The sequence below is a fragment of the Balearica regulorum genome, chromosome 12, assembly GCF_011004875.1.
Source record: "Balearica regulorum gibbericeps isolate bBalReg1 chromosome 12, bBalReg1.pri, whole genome shotgun sequence".
NCBI lineage: Eukaryota > Metazoa > Chordata > Aves > Gruiformes > Gruidae > Balearica > Balearica regulorum.
In genome coordinates, this window is record NC_046195.1 from 19219441 (window position 1) to 19232066 (window position 12626).

Genomic DNA, 12626 nt, shown 5'->3' on the forward strand with positions numbered 1-12626 from the left:
ATATGAAACAGAAACACCTCAAAACAGTTATTGATAGTGGCTGAGCTTTTTACCATGAAGAACCTAAACTTCCATGACTGGCCTTGACCAGCCCAACAGGCTTCCCCCCCCCTTTATTTCAACACTATATAAACACACTTATATAGTTATACAGTTCTACTTTTCATAAGTTGCAACACAACAGCCAAGCCATGTATCTCCTCCCCACCCCAAATTTGAACTTTCCTGATGGATTTGGAATTCATTCGTAGGCTTCAATCAAAACAATTCTCTTTTTAAAGGGGGTCTGTGCTCCACCAAGAAAAGAATTCATACAAAAGTGGGACTTCAGGATGAAATATGTGAACTGCATGAAACAGGAACTACCTGCAGGACTTTGCTGACTAACTTTTTTCACTGGTAAACCAAAAGTCAGAATAGTCTACCATCTCTTGGACTGTCCCAGTTAGTCTCTGATGACATCTACTTACGCTTCTTTGTAGTAAACAGTGAAGCTAATGAGATCTCTATAATCTGGAGGGCGATACCGTTCCCATGTTAGCTTAATCCGATTCTTGAGCGTAGTGTTGGAAACAAAACGCAGAATGTGGCTTTCGCCTGCAATACAAAAAGACAAGACATGACAGAGTTAGCATCACATCACCTATTAGTTTTTGCTATTTCTTAGGTATCAGTTTTAGCTAATTAGCCTTTCCAGTAGTGTCTACAATACCACAGTATGCCAACAGCCTTCATCTCTGTAGAGCTTCCTATTTTATCCCACTACATTTGAGTGCTTAAGGGTAAGCAATGACCTTGGCAATCATTTTAGAGTATGTTGGAGCTACTTCTTGTTATTTTTTCTGAAGCAGATTTTCTTTTAATGCATCACCAGAAAGCTCTTGAAAACTACTTCAGACTCTCCCTGAGCGAGGGATGGAAGTCCTGTTTATTCACAGGATGGGTTTAGAAACACTAAATTCATCATCCGACTCCAACACACATGCAGAGCAGTAACTGGCCTCTGTGTTCTCACTTTCCAGCACAACTTTGGACAACTACAATTTGTTTTTCTGGGGAATGGACAAAGGAGTTCACATACCTATTCATGAAGGGCTGGACCAAGAACTGCAAAACTCAGTTCATATACAGCACAACCATTTGATGGCAGCAGCTTCCAGCTACACTTCTGAACAGAGCTGGATGGAAGCTGGCAGCTTTGAAATGAACAGCTTCCCACTACCACAAAGCACCGAGCTTTCCAATCCAAAACAAAGTAGCATTTTAAAAACTTAATTGTTGGATGAAGAAATTGTGTTCTAAGTGTCAACTGTGAGTTAGTTTCTAACGTTCCACAGCAGTCTCTGAAAATAAAGGGGTTTTCACCCTCGTACACTGGCACTATTGGTGCTATCTTTTCAAAGGCAGTTTAGCTTTTGTTGATTCTTTTCCCCTTCTCAGAGTCAGAAAGCTTTCTGTAATGGTTTTTTAAAAAAACAGGCAGCGGCTGGCACTAGCCTCAGTGGTAGTAAGGACTGGCTGTGTGTCTGTAACTCCTCCAGGACTGCAAGCCTTTGCTCTATTGAATGTGCAAAGAATGGAGTGTGCTTACAACAAGGATCTATGCCATCTGCATTTATGCATCATGCCTAAAGAGACATTCAGCAGAGTACGTGTCCTAGTTTTGTAAACACCATCCAGAACAAGGGGACTTGACTTATACACAAGATCTATTTTAATTTACTCAGCTCCAAGAACACCACAAATAGACCAAAGAAAAATGCATTGTCAGTTCTAGGAGTTTGAGTGTGAGGTCAAATTTGTAAAGCACTCTATCATCTTAATTCCTAGATGAGAGATTGCTTTTAAATGTGTTGTGTTACACCTGCCGACCTGATGTGAAGACCACCAAAGCCAAAAGAAGACTTTCCAATAACTCTGACCATTGCAGAATCCAAGCTTCAGTGCAGAGACACTGAAGTTTAGGAATACTGTAGAACACTAACAGGTGTTCTCAATTCAAAAGCAAGTAATTCAAAAGTAATGCACAGAAAATTGAGTTTACAACAAGCATTTCTAGCAACAAGGTAAAATATTTGTCAGGAGCTGAAAAGAAGATTGAATATAACAGAAACAGTTTGTTTTGGTGTCTATGGAATTGTTATTCAGCAGTCTCCTTAGTATCAAGAAAGAGTAGGTATTGGAGAGGAAAATACCCATAATGATGCTCATTTGTGAAGGAAACAGAGAAACTGCTCCTCGCTGGATATACCAAAATGCTAGATTTTATTTCTCATTTCCAGGTATGTTCCTATTGTTATATGATGCTGCTGTCACAAAACAGGGTAGTTGGAAAGCAGTGGTCTTCATCAAATGGTTTTTACAGATGAGATAGTCACTATGTAACCACATAATTTTCCAGGCATGCAAACATACTTTCACAGCTACATTTTAAAAACTGAACAAGTAGATGACCGAAAGCCTACTGTAATTTCTAACTTCTAAATATTGTAACGGTCAGCAACGTGGCAGTGTGTTGGTTTGGGTTTTTTGTGACACCCTCCTGTGCAGTTTGCCTCAAGATTTTTTTATTTTGTTTATTTACTTACAAGAGGCTCTCTCCCCATTGTTCCTTGGATTTATATCTCCTTTGCTCTGTCGTCCCTTTGTTCCTGAAACTTCCTCCATACGGTAAATCTCAGAAACGCACAGTTTAGGATTAAATGCAAAATACATTTTCCCCTCCTTGATCGTCAAGTTATGATGGTTCCAGTCCCACAGCTGCTGAAGATTGTGGTTGTCAAGCACGTAGAAGGAATAATTCCTAGAACGAAATTTTTGAAGGAAAAATATTAGTTTTAATTCATAGCCAATTCCAACCAAAAGTACCTTAATATAAGCAAACACTAAAACACTATGTTTCTTCTTATTACTTTAAATTGGTGTTCAGTAGTAAAGAGTTTTCTTTTCTCCCATGGTGCAAGTTTTCCCTGAATGCTCACTTTGGTCAGAGGGCAGGGAAATGACTGTAACACAGGACTCCAAGGCTGACACCACACCATGTAAAGCCCACTCCAACATGTGTTTTAATAATTGTATAGAAGCTGCTATGAGGAATATAAATTCAGGTCCTCTAAACAGCAGGTCTCTACACTGGATTTTCCATTTTGTGGCAAATGAGAAGCAATAACCTTACATACCTTATGGGAGGAAAAGCATGGTGCACTTCGGAGAATAAAATACAATCATGAGCACAGCTGTCTTGCTTATGTTTACAAAAGCAACTGTAAGAGTTTGCATAGTGAGATTCCTTGCCTCTCTGTCTTAGTTTACCTCTTGGCCCAATAAAGATTTCTTACATTATGCCAAGCGCAGTTGCACCTATACATCAAAACCTGACAGTAAACAGTTGCACTGACTGCACAGCACAGGATCCACACTTCAAAGTGCAGAACTAACACCACAGGCAGCAGCGTGTGCTGAGCCCATTCCCTAAGCACAGCAATGAAATAACATGAACATCCTTTATTTCCACAGGTATTAAATGCAAAATTGTGTGTGTAAATCCTATTATATATTAAGAAGAAATTCCCAGTACCACTCAATTGTGCTGAATCGGAAAAAAAACAGGTACAGCAAAAGCAAGATTACAGGCTCTACATCAGCAGCAAGACACCACCTGCAAAGACACGTTTTGGGATAGTAGGGACAAGAATGCACAACTGGGAAATCAGTTAAAGGTCTGTGTAGCTGATGAACCTGAATCAAACCAAGCCGTCACGGCAGCATTTATTATACTCTTCTGTGGAAAGTCCCACCAACGTTAACTACATCAACATAAAATCCATTATTAACACAATGAAGCCTTGCAACTTCTGCAAGCCATTTTGCATTGGTAAGCCCACGCCAATGCAGTTAAACTAGGCGTTCTACACATCCTTTCAGCTACGGTCAGAGTCTGCAGAGTAACACAGCAGGCAAACCATGGGGCTCATAAGCAGCTGACATACTACTCATTTACAGCTTTCCTTCAACTAGAAAATCCTACCAGACCAGATAGCTGGGACATCAACCAGTAAGAGAGAGGAGAAAAGGAAAACCCTTATTGCTTTACATACACAAAACATGCCACACATTGGCTAAAAACTGTCTATTAATATGGTATATGTTCTACACCTGTATCACAGTGTGACCCTGATCCCTGATGAGGACCCAACAACATATATAGCACACCACCACAATGGAGACCAATGCAGAGGACAATACTTGAACAAAATGCTCCATTTGATGGTCTCTCTTTAAGTAAGTTTGTTCTGCAGCATTCCTCTACAAGCCTGAACTTTATCAAATTTCCAAAACATTGCTAATGTTTTAATAACACTGGTGTATTCTTTTGCTTGTGTTTGCCTACCCACTTCAAACAGAACCACTGAGATGGTTAACAGAGTATCTGTCTCTATTAGATACTTGTGCACACCTGGTTAATGTAAATTGTAAGCAACTTAGAAACAGCTGATTTTGGCCAAGAATTGCATCTCTACCAACAAATGCATGGGTAGGAAACTAGGGGCTTTTATAGTAATCCATGGATTTGAACTTACTGAAGTTCAGTATTTTCTTGTCCGGTTCAAAAAGGTAAACTGATGAGCTTCTCAAAAGAGAAACCTCACAGAAACCCAGCCTCACGCCACAGCGTACAAACTCCCCAACTCACTTTCTGAAACCTCACTTACACATAGACAACTGAGGAACGGCATCATTGGAGACTCCCCTTAAAGACAAAGCTGAGGAGCATTCCCCATGGGAGCCTGCTGCTGTAGACATGTTCACCACCCGTGTTTACCACCAGCCCGGAGGGCGTTACTCATTCCTAAAAGACTCACACACAGGGTGACTGCTTTGTTGAAATGCTGTGGCTAGAACAAACCTTGCTGATATTGTGCTGACTGTCTGAATCCACCATAATCTGACAATAATGATCCCAGGAAAACAAACTGTAGCATCTTCAGTGAGGAGCCATACGAGAGCTAGAGATCCCGTTCACACCTTCCAACAAGCCTGATAGCTACCGACGCCTCTGCTTCAAAATGACGTAGGAGACGGGGGTGTTGTTTTGTTTTTATACAGACTGTCCCCAACTTGCTGCAGAAGTTGAAACACAACAACAGCAGCCAGTCGGTGCCACACCAGGAACTCTGCCTCAGCCACCATCACCTCGCTTGCTCCTGAAGACCACAAATTGCTCATTTTCCAGGTACCCAACCTGGAGATGCTTTGAGAAGCGCTGCCCACATGCCATCCATCACATGGCAGCTACAGTCGATGACAGCAACGAACACGCAGCACCTCAGCAGAGGACAGAGTGGCCTGGCAGAGTGAACGCCAGGCTAGGAATCAAAATCCTGCCACAGACACCGAGATCCAACACATCTCCACCTCAGTTTCCCTGTTTGCAAAGAGAAATGCTTGTCTTGCCGTGGGAACAAGTTCACTAGGGACATGGTGCTCAAGAGAGGCAATGAATACTCTGAAAACTAACACAGTAAATTCCCTCTAAACTTCCCATTTTGTATGATAACGAAGGCAGGCACCAGCAACTGAGTAAGGAAGAAAGAAATACTGAAGTACTGTTTTGTTAGTCCAGTTCAATTAAAAAAAAAAAAAGGGATGGTGGTGGTGGCGTCAGGTGTGTACTGAACAGCTATCACAAGATCTTAAGGTAACCTCCCCCTCGCCCCCCCCCCCCCCCCCCCCCCCGGGCAATGCTGGCATAAACTGGCCATTTGTTCCAGCAGCCCAGTACTTCCCAGGTTAAGACCCCACTCCCTGTCGTTCCTAACTCTGCCAAAGATATTGTTCAAGTTCAGTTCTTCCTTGCCAGGTGCCTACTTCCATCTTAGTATTTTTGGAAACGTTATTTAGACTGTGGTAATGCCTAAATTATGCTAGGCATTTTCCAAGCAAAGAGACTGTCCCAGACCCGAAGTATGTAACTGCAGTAATTTCCTAGCACAGGTGAATTTTAGCACACATAGCTCTTTACTACACGTCTACTTTACCTCCCCCACTTGGCCCCGTCTTCCTCTTCAAAGTTACACCATTTACTTCTCTACTTGGGAATCAGATCTAAAAACCTGGCAGTTCCCTTCACATCAGCTCTGCTTGCTGACACACCAGGTACCATAAACATCATCACTACTTGAAACACAAAGCTAAACTCAAATTTAAATAGAGCAAGGGAGTGAGGGGGAGAGAAGAAAAGGCTAATCAATAATCGGAGTATCTGTGAGAGCACACCACATCGCAGGTGGGCTGAATGAGCCTTGTGCTCGGCAATGCGACAAGCCTCTGGGATTTGTAATTAGAAACAAGTTTTTTCGTAGAGCCAATGTTCTTAATAAAAAAGACAGTGCTTTTCAAGTGCAGGATGAAGAGCTGCCCTTTAACTCACTCTGTCAGATGGTGGAATTTTAAGAATTTAAGGCTGACCAAAGACTAGCCTGAGAGAAAGAGGGAGGTTGTGAAGAATCCCTCATGCTGTAACTTTATCCTGTCAGGGCAGATAAATCAGACACAAGCAACCTTTCCCATGACCCTCCCACCACCTTTTCTTATATAATTTCCCCAAATGCTTCATTTAATAGTTCTCTCATTACTGAGGGAGACTTATTTCTCCCAGAGAACACTGGTTTAAACTTGGGATGATTCAGGAAAAGAGAGAGAGCAAGGCAGCTGGCTGAAGGACTACCACCACACCTCAGCACTGCAAGTTCTGCGGAAATAAAAACCTGTGTCTCAGCTATTTCTTACTATCATAGGAAAACAGGAGTTACATACAGCAAACGGTATCACACATCGTGTAATTATAGAAGCAATATAACCCACAGCAAACATTTCAAGGGATCAACTTTACATTTCCTGACCGGTCTTTTTCCTGCTTGATAGGTAATTCATTTCATGTTAGCATTTCAAGGAGTTGCAAACAATGGCAACTTGCAATCTACTTCATAATAGTTGGGTCACTTCCAGTTACACTCCCAGGTTAGTAAAGTTCAGGTTTCCTTTCAGCTGATATTCTCCATAAAATTCTGCTAAAAGCAGTAAAGAATTGCAAGAAAATCCAATTTTTTCTGAAGATGTTCTTTTCTCAGGGCAAAAAGAACAAACGAAGACAATTTATCAATGTAAAGAATTTCCCTAGAAAAACCTAAAGTGAAAAGCAACAAAGTTACCATAGAAATATACTCAATACTTTAAATATACTCAATTTAATATGCTGATTGGGATAGTAATCCAAATGAGCAATGACTGTGCAGTGGTGTTCATTAGGAGAAAAAAGCTGCATATTAGTGGAAGAGAAGATTCTATAAATGGTACATGAATGTTTATTAGGAGTCTTATTCTCTACGGCTTTCTATTAAAGTGACATTGCATCTACAAATATCTGAACACTTACCCGTCCACCTGTTCCTCTCCCAGAATATACCGCAGGTTCTTCAGGAAAGATAGGGAGACTAATGCATGGGAATGGCGAATCTTCACATACCCTGTTACTGTCTCAATCAGACCCATAAAATTCTCCAGTTCTGATGCGATGTTATCTACAGTAAGAAAAATGTGATTTTATTATTGCAGAATTCATAGCTTTAACTGCTATTCTGCTTAATGCAGTATTAGTAAAAGAAAACATTTGTATTTGTTGCTTTCGAAAATGAGAGACACTGGTATTCCTCCCCCAGTAAGAGTTGCCTGTACAGATTGTTGAGGGCAAAATAAAGCCACAGAGCAACAGTGGAAAACCAGTCTTGCTTTTCCAAATGGTATACCTGTTTTTTCCATGGACACTGCACTCTGAAGCCAGTACCAAATGTTGAGCCAGCCTTTTGGCAGGGATGAAAAGACCCTTGTGTAAATGTACGCATCCATGAGACTGGAATTGCTCTTTGGCTACAGAGCAAAACTTGGGCCAAAAGCACCATTGGAAAATGGAGAATGAGAGTGAAGATGAAGAGGTAGAGGTATGCTATTGCCCTTCTCTGGAGCATAAAGCATTGCTTTCAGGGACCTAAAAAGCTTTGGCTACAAAACTGAGAACTCCTGATGAAACAGCAAAGATAAAACCATAAGGATGTCCTCATGCCATGGAGTACACTCCATATAGCTCGCTAAAGGTGATTTTCTATAATAAATTATTAAAACCACCACAGAACAAGCTCTGCTCTTCAGTACTACCCCCTCCCTAGGAACTACACTGTCCCTGCCTAGATCCACAACGCCCATCTTTCACGAGGCTCCAGCTTTGCAGTCATTACCTCCAGCAATCCCTGGCCCATGCCCGCTGCCTAGTGTCATTATCCTGCGAAGTTACGCTGCAGTTGTGAGGGAAGTCAGGATGGGAGAAGCTGCTATGGGGTGTGTTTGCTGCCATAAACAAACTGAAGTCCTAACAGATGGCTGGGAAGCCCAATTGCCAAATACCAATGGTTGGTTTCCATACCAAATATGCTGTGAGGAAACAGATGCTCTTCAGCACTCTAAGATAACGCTTAAAAAATAAAAAAGCCACACTTGTCCCAGGTAACTGGAACATCTCCTGTAAGGGAAGATTGTACATGTAGCAGTGGGACCACAAGTGAAATAATCCACATGCTGCTGTTCCTAAACCCTGAAGTTTTCATTCAGCAGGAGGAAGGGCATCAAATATATCTCAATCTTTCAACCTTATTCATGAAACCAAAAGGGACCTTCCATAGGGAGATACATTTCCAATAAAAACTAACAGTGATTTTTATTCTGCTTTTAAGAGCTCATCAACTGTCAACACTTCCCTGGCTGATGAATCACTGCTCTGACAAATTTAATCCAGAGCTTGTTCAAGACATGCGACAAAGGTGGCCAGCTCACTAATGATGACCATCCAGAGGCACAGTGCAAGGCTTTATATGAGCTCTCAGCACTCTGGATTCCATGTTTTAGCAAGACACCACACCTTGCCTTAAACAGTGAGGATATGCAGTCTTACAGTGCCATGCCTTACTTGCAGAGAAGTTATTTACCTACCCAGACGCAAAGATTTTTAGACTTTTCCACCTTCTTGGGCCTTTATTATTCCTTTGGGACTACTGCTCATCCCACTGCCTAATCCTGGTTCCCTGCCCTGCCAAGAAAGCTAACAAAAATACCAGCTTTAGCTGCCTTCTAACTTGGGAGCTGGCTACCTATTCCATCCGCATGTTGGAGAATGGTGCTACAGTGGGTCAAATCCAACAGGAGCACTGCTGTGGGACTGAAAGCAAACAGTTTGCTGAGTTATTAATGTTCTTATCATTACGCTGACAGACAAAAGGAAAAAATATTAAAAGCAGCCTTATCAGAAGTTCATAAAGAGAGGGCAATCACTTACTTCCACGACGGATGTTAATCAGCAGATTCCCCTTGAGAATTGTGCATCCCTGCAACATTTGTGCTGATGTGACAGAGTCAATGGTCTTTGTTTTCCCATCCTCACAGATTTTGGGACAAGGCCCCTCACAAGGACTGCAGAACATGCTGTTAGGAAAGAAAGGGAGACTGAAAATAAGCAATGATACACAGACTCTGAGTCTAGGGACTGCTTGAGTTAAGTTTTGAAAGACATGTCCCTCTAATGACAAATTCTTCAAGCTAGAATGAAAGTTATCATACTTCTGCAGAGGGCTGCAGATAACTTAGCACACTCACCTGCTGGACTCCAGAGAGGCTGGAGCATCGTACCTCTCATTTACAGCAACATGGGAGTGAATGAATGGACCCAGACCCACTGGCCTGCCAGCTTCTGAAAAGCTTTGTGGTCCTTCCAAAGTGGAAGGCACTTCAGGTAAAACCCAGCACTCTTGCATTTGTGCATTTACTCTAACTTAAGAGCTAGACCACCCTTCTCATTTATGCAGACAGTCTCTGCATGCTGGGAAGTTTCATGCTAATCCAAGCCCAACCTCCAAAAATAGGCGAGCCAGGGATTGGAGATGGGAAAATACTGTTCCAGTTCTTAGAAAGTTGTCTGTCTCCATGCCCTTAAACCAACATTTACCAAGCTCAGTACCAGGGAATTCCATGTTCCTGGCTGTTTTAACTCGGGAAAGACACCTGTGGGAGCATAAAGTCACGAGTGACGTGGAGAAAGCAAGCAGTGAATCAGTCACTATTTCTTATAGCTTAAGAGGTATTAAAGCAGCAAGTTTAAACAAACAGAAGGATGCATCTTCACGCAAGGCAAAGCTAATTTGCAACAGGAATTGGGAGAGACAAGCCAGAAGTCTGAGCAGGTTCAAAATGGATTACACAGATGGAAGGCGAACAGGTCCACCAGTGACCATAAAGCACCAAGAAAGACACAGCCCCGAAATCAAATTGCCAGAAGCTGGGAGGAAACACTGAAGTGCAGGCTCACTTCTCCTGTTTCTTATACTCACGAGCACTCATAAGTGGTTTTTAATGGCCAAACTCAAGGAACAAGAACTCAGGCCAGCCCAGCCTTTGGCTACATCAGCTTTTTAAAGGCTCCATGTTTTACTGCCTGCATATTCATCTCAAAATTGATCACTTCATGTGTGCACAAAACATGCCCTCTGATCACTCCTCCTGGTAAGTGTCTTTCCCAATTCAAGGTCTTCGCCCCTCCCAATTTATTCGAGCGCTTTCCTTCATATTTTATTATTACTCTAGTGCTTTAGAGGGGAAAAATTTCTCAGGTGAATATCTGGCTTCAAGCAAAGGCCGTGTTAAGTTGCTTACATCCCAGCGTCAACTGGAGAAGACTGCTTTACTATTTGATTGAATGGACTGATGACACACATGCATACAGACACACGACTCGTGCAGGTATCATCACAACCACCTTTCCAAAAAAAAAATCCAACAGCCTACAAAGATATCTTTTTAGCATAGTATTAAAGCACTACGAATTTTAGCACACTGATTGCCCTTTACTTAAAGTCTATGACTTCCAAGGGTCAGCAGGCAACTAAGGCTGTTTGCTTAAACCACTGGCAAAATAAGAAAATCATAAGCACGCATCACTCCAACTGTTAGAATTAAATAACAGCAGGTGAAGAATTTCCTGACATCCTTGCAAGAAATTGTTCTGTATAATATTGTCAGCTGCTGCATTATTTTTGTCACCATCTACATGATTGCTCCCTTCTAAAACACCATTGTTACCTTCTGGAAACAGTGAAGGAAGGGAAATAAAATTAAACACACTAAATAATACATGTGTCTAAAATGCAAGCACACATAAAGCAAATACGATGTGAAGCCAGATAACTCCTATGGTTTGTTCTATGTGATAACGGTCATCAGCCAACCTCCAACCTTGTGTTTCTGGGCTTTCATTTTGTTACTGTCTACTTGAAGACCTGGTTCTGCATTGTACTGATCTCCTCAAGTCCTTCAGAAGACTCAGTGGGAACTCACAACGCCCAGAACCACACACAGTCAGACCTTTCAATGGTGAATTCATCTAACCAAGCATTTACCAGGAACTCACGCAATTCCCCATCACATGTTCTCATTTCTACCTAATGTTATTTGCATGACAAGCTCCCACAGAATAACGGGTGGAAAAACCCCAACATGACAACTCCAGTGGACTTTCCAGAAGCTGTGTTACCTTTGGCTCCCATTGCGTATAAATCCAGAGGGGCATTCTGCCATGCACTCATCGTTGTGAATCACAAACCTCTCGTATTCACTTGTTTCGGTGGCAGGGACTTTGGAGCAAAACTCTTTAGTCACACAGCGCCAGCCCTCGAACTTGTAGGTGTTGGGAGGACAGGTAGGCATGCAGACTCCTTCGTAGTAGTAATTGCGGCAGGCCACGCAAGCAGTGTTGTTGTCAGGCGCCGTGCAGCTCCCCAAGCATTCAGGGTGGCAACACTCATTTTGGTCAGTACAGGCTCGCTTGCCACATGAGCTGGGGCACACTGTAAAACAGAAAGCAAGGTAGCATGAACAAAAGCTATTAAATAAAATGAATGGCATTAAAGGAAGAACCCTGATCCATACAACTCTATGCTTTCGTTCCCTGGGCTCCAGAATATGTCTGCAAAAGAACCAACTCCTGTAAAACTGACAAATTAAATTCTGTTTTTCTCAGTCGTAGTTGCCTGAAAATATCTTTTTCTCAGATCAAATTTATAACATAAGCCAATTAAAGAAGACAGAAAACTGCTGAAAGCAAGATTTATAGGATAATAAGGATAACGGAAACAACCAAGTACTGGAACCTGTTCCATAGCCCTAGTATTATGGTTTGGGGTTTTTTGGGGGTTTTTTTTGAGTGCTGACTTATTGTCTTTCTAAGCATTTCTTGTCTTTCTTATTTGTACTTCAAATTGATGTTTTAATGGCAAGAAAATAAGCTTCCTTTAAACAACTTAATTACACTTGTACAATAAAGCACTGCTATACTGCAGCACACATGGCTAGGTTGACCCCAGCGTAGCATCCCCATGTTGCTTATGTATGCAAAATAAGGTTTAATAAAGTACAGATGGTACACATCAAATACTGCAGAATCACAGAGCTATTATTTTCCCTTGAAGAGCCTAACAGAATTCTGCCTTATCCCCAAATTCTGGGTTCAGAGAACAAAATACGAAAGGGAG

General features: G+C 41.9%; 1 protein-coding gene and 1 long non-coding RNA gene across 6 annotated transcripts in view; both read right to left on the reverse strand.

The window, feature by feature from the left end:
• Window positions 1-12626, reverse strand: part of LOC142603426 (uncharacterized) — a 212336-nt gene that overhangs the window by 37310 nt on the left and 162400 nt on the right. The window lies entirely within an intron of this gene.
• The window catches only part of IGF1R (insulin like growth factor 1 receptor), a 190940-nt gene that overhangs the window by 37310 nt on the left and 141004 nt on the right, over window positions 1-12626 (reverse strand). For all 5 annotated transcript variants that reach the window (XM_075763917.1, XM_075763919.1, XM_075763918.1 and 2 more), the window contains exons 3-7: window positions 11630-11942; window positions 9383-9528; window positions 7436-7580; window positions 2589-2803; window positions 471-597 (exon numbers count right to left, since the gene is read on the reverse strand). In XM_075763917.1, the coding sequence (XP_075620032.1) occupies window positions 471-597; window positions 2589-2803; window positions 7436-7580; window positions 9383-9528; window positions 11630-11942 (946 nt within the window). The remainder of the gene's footprint in view (window positions 1-470; window positions 598-2588; window positions 2804-7435; window positions 7581-9382; window positions 9529-11629; window positions 11943-12626) is intronic.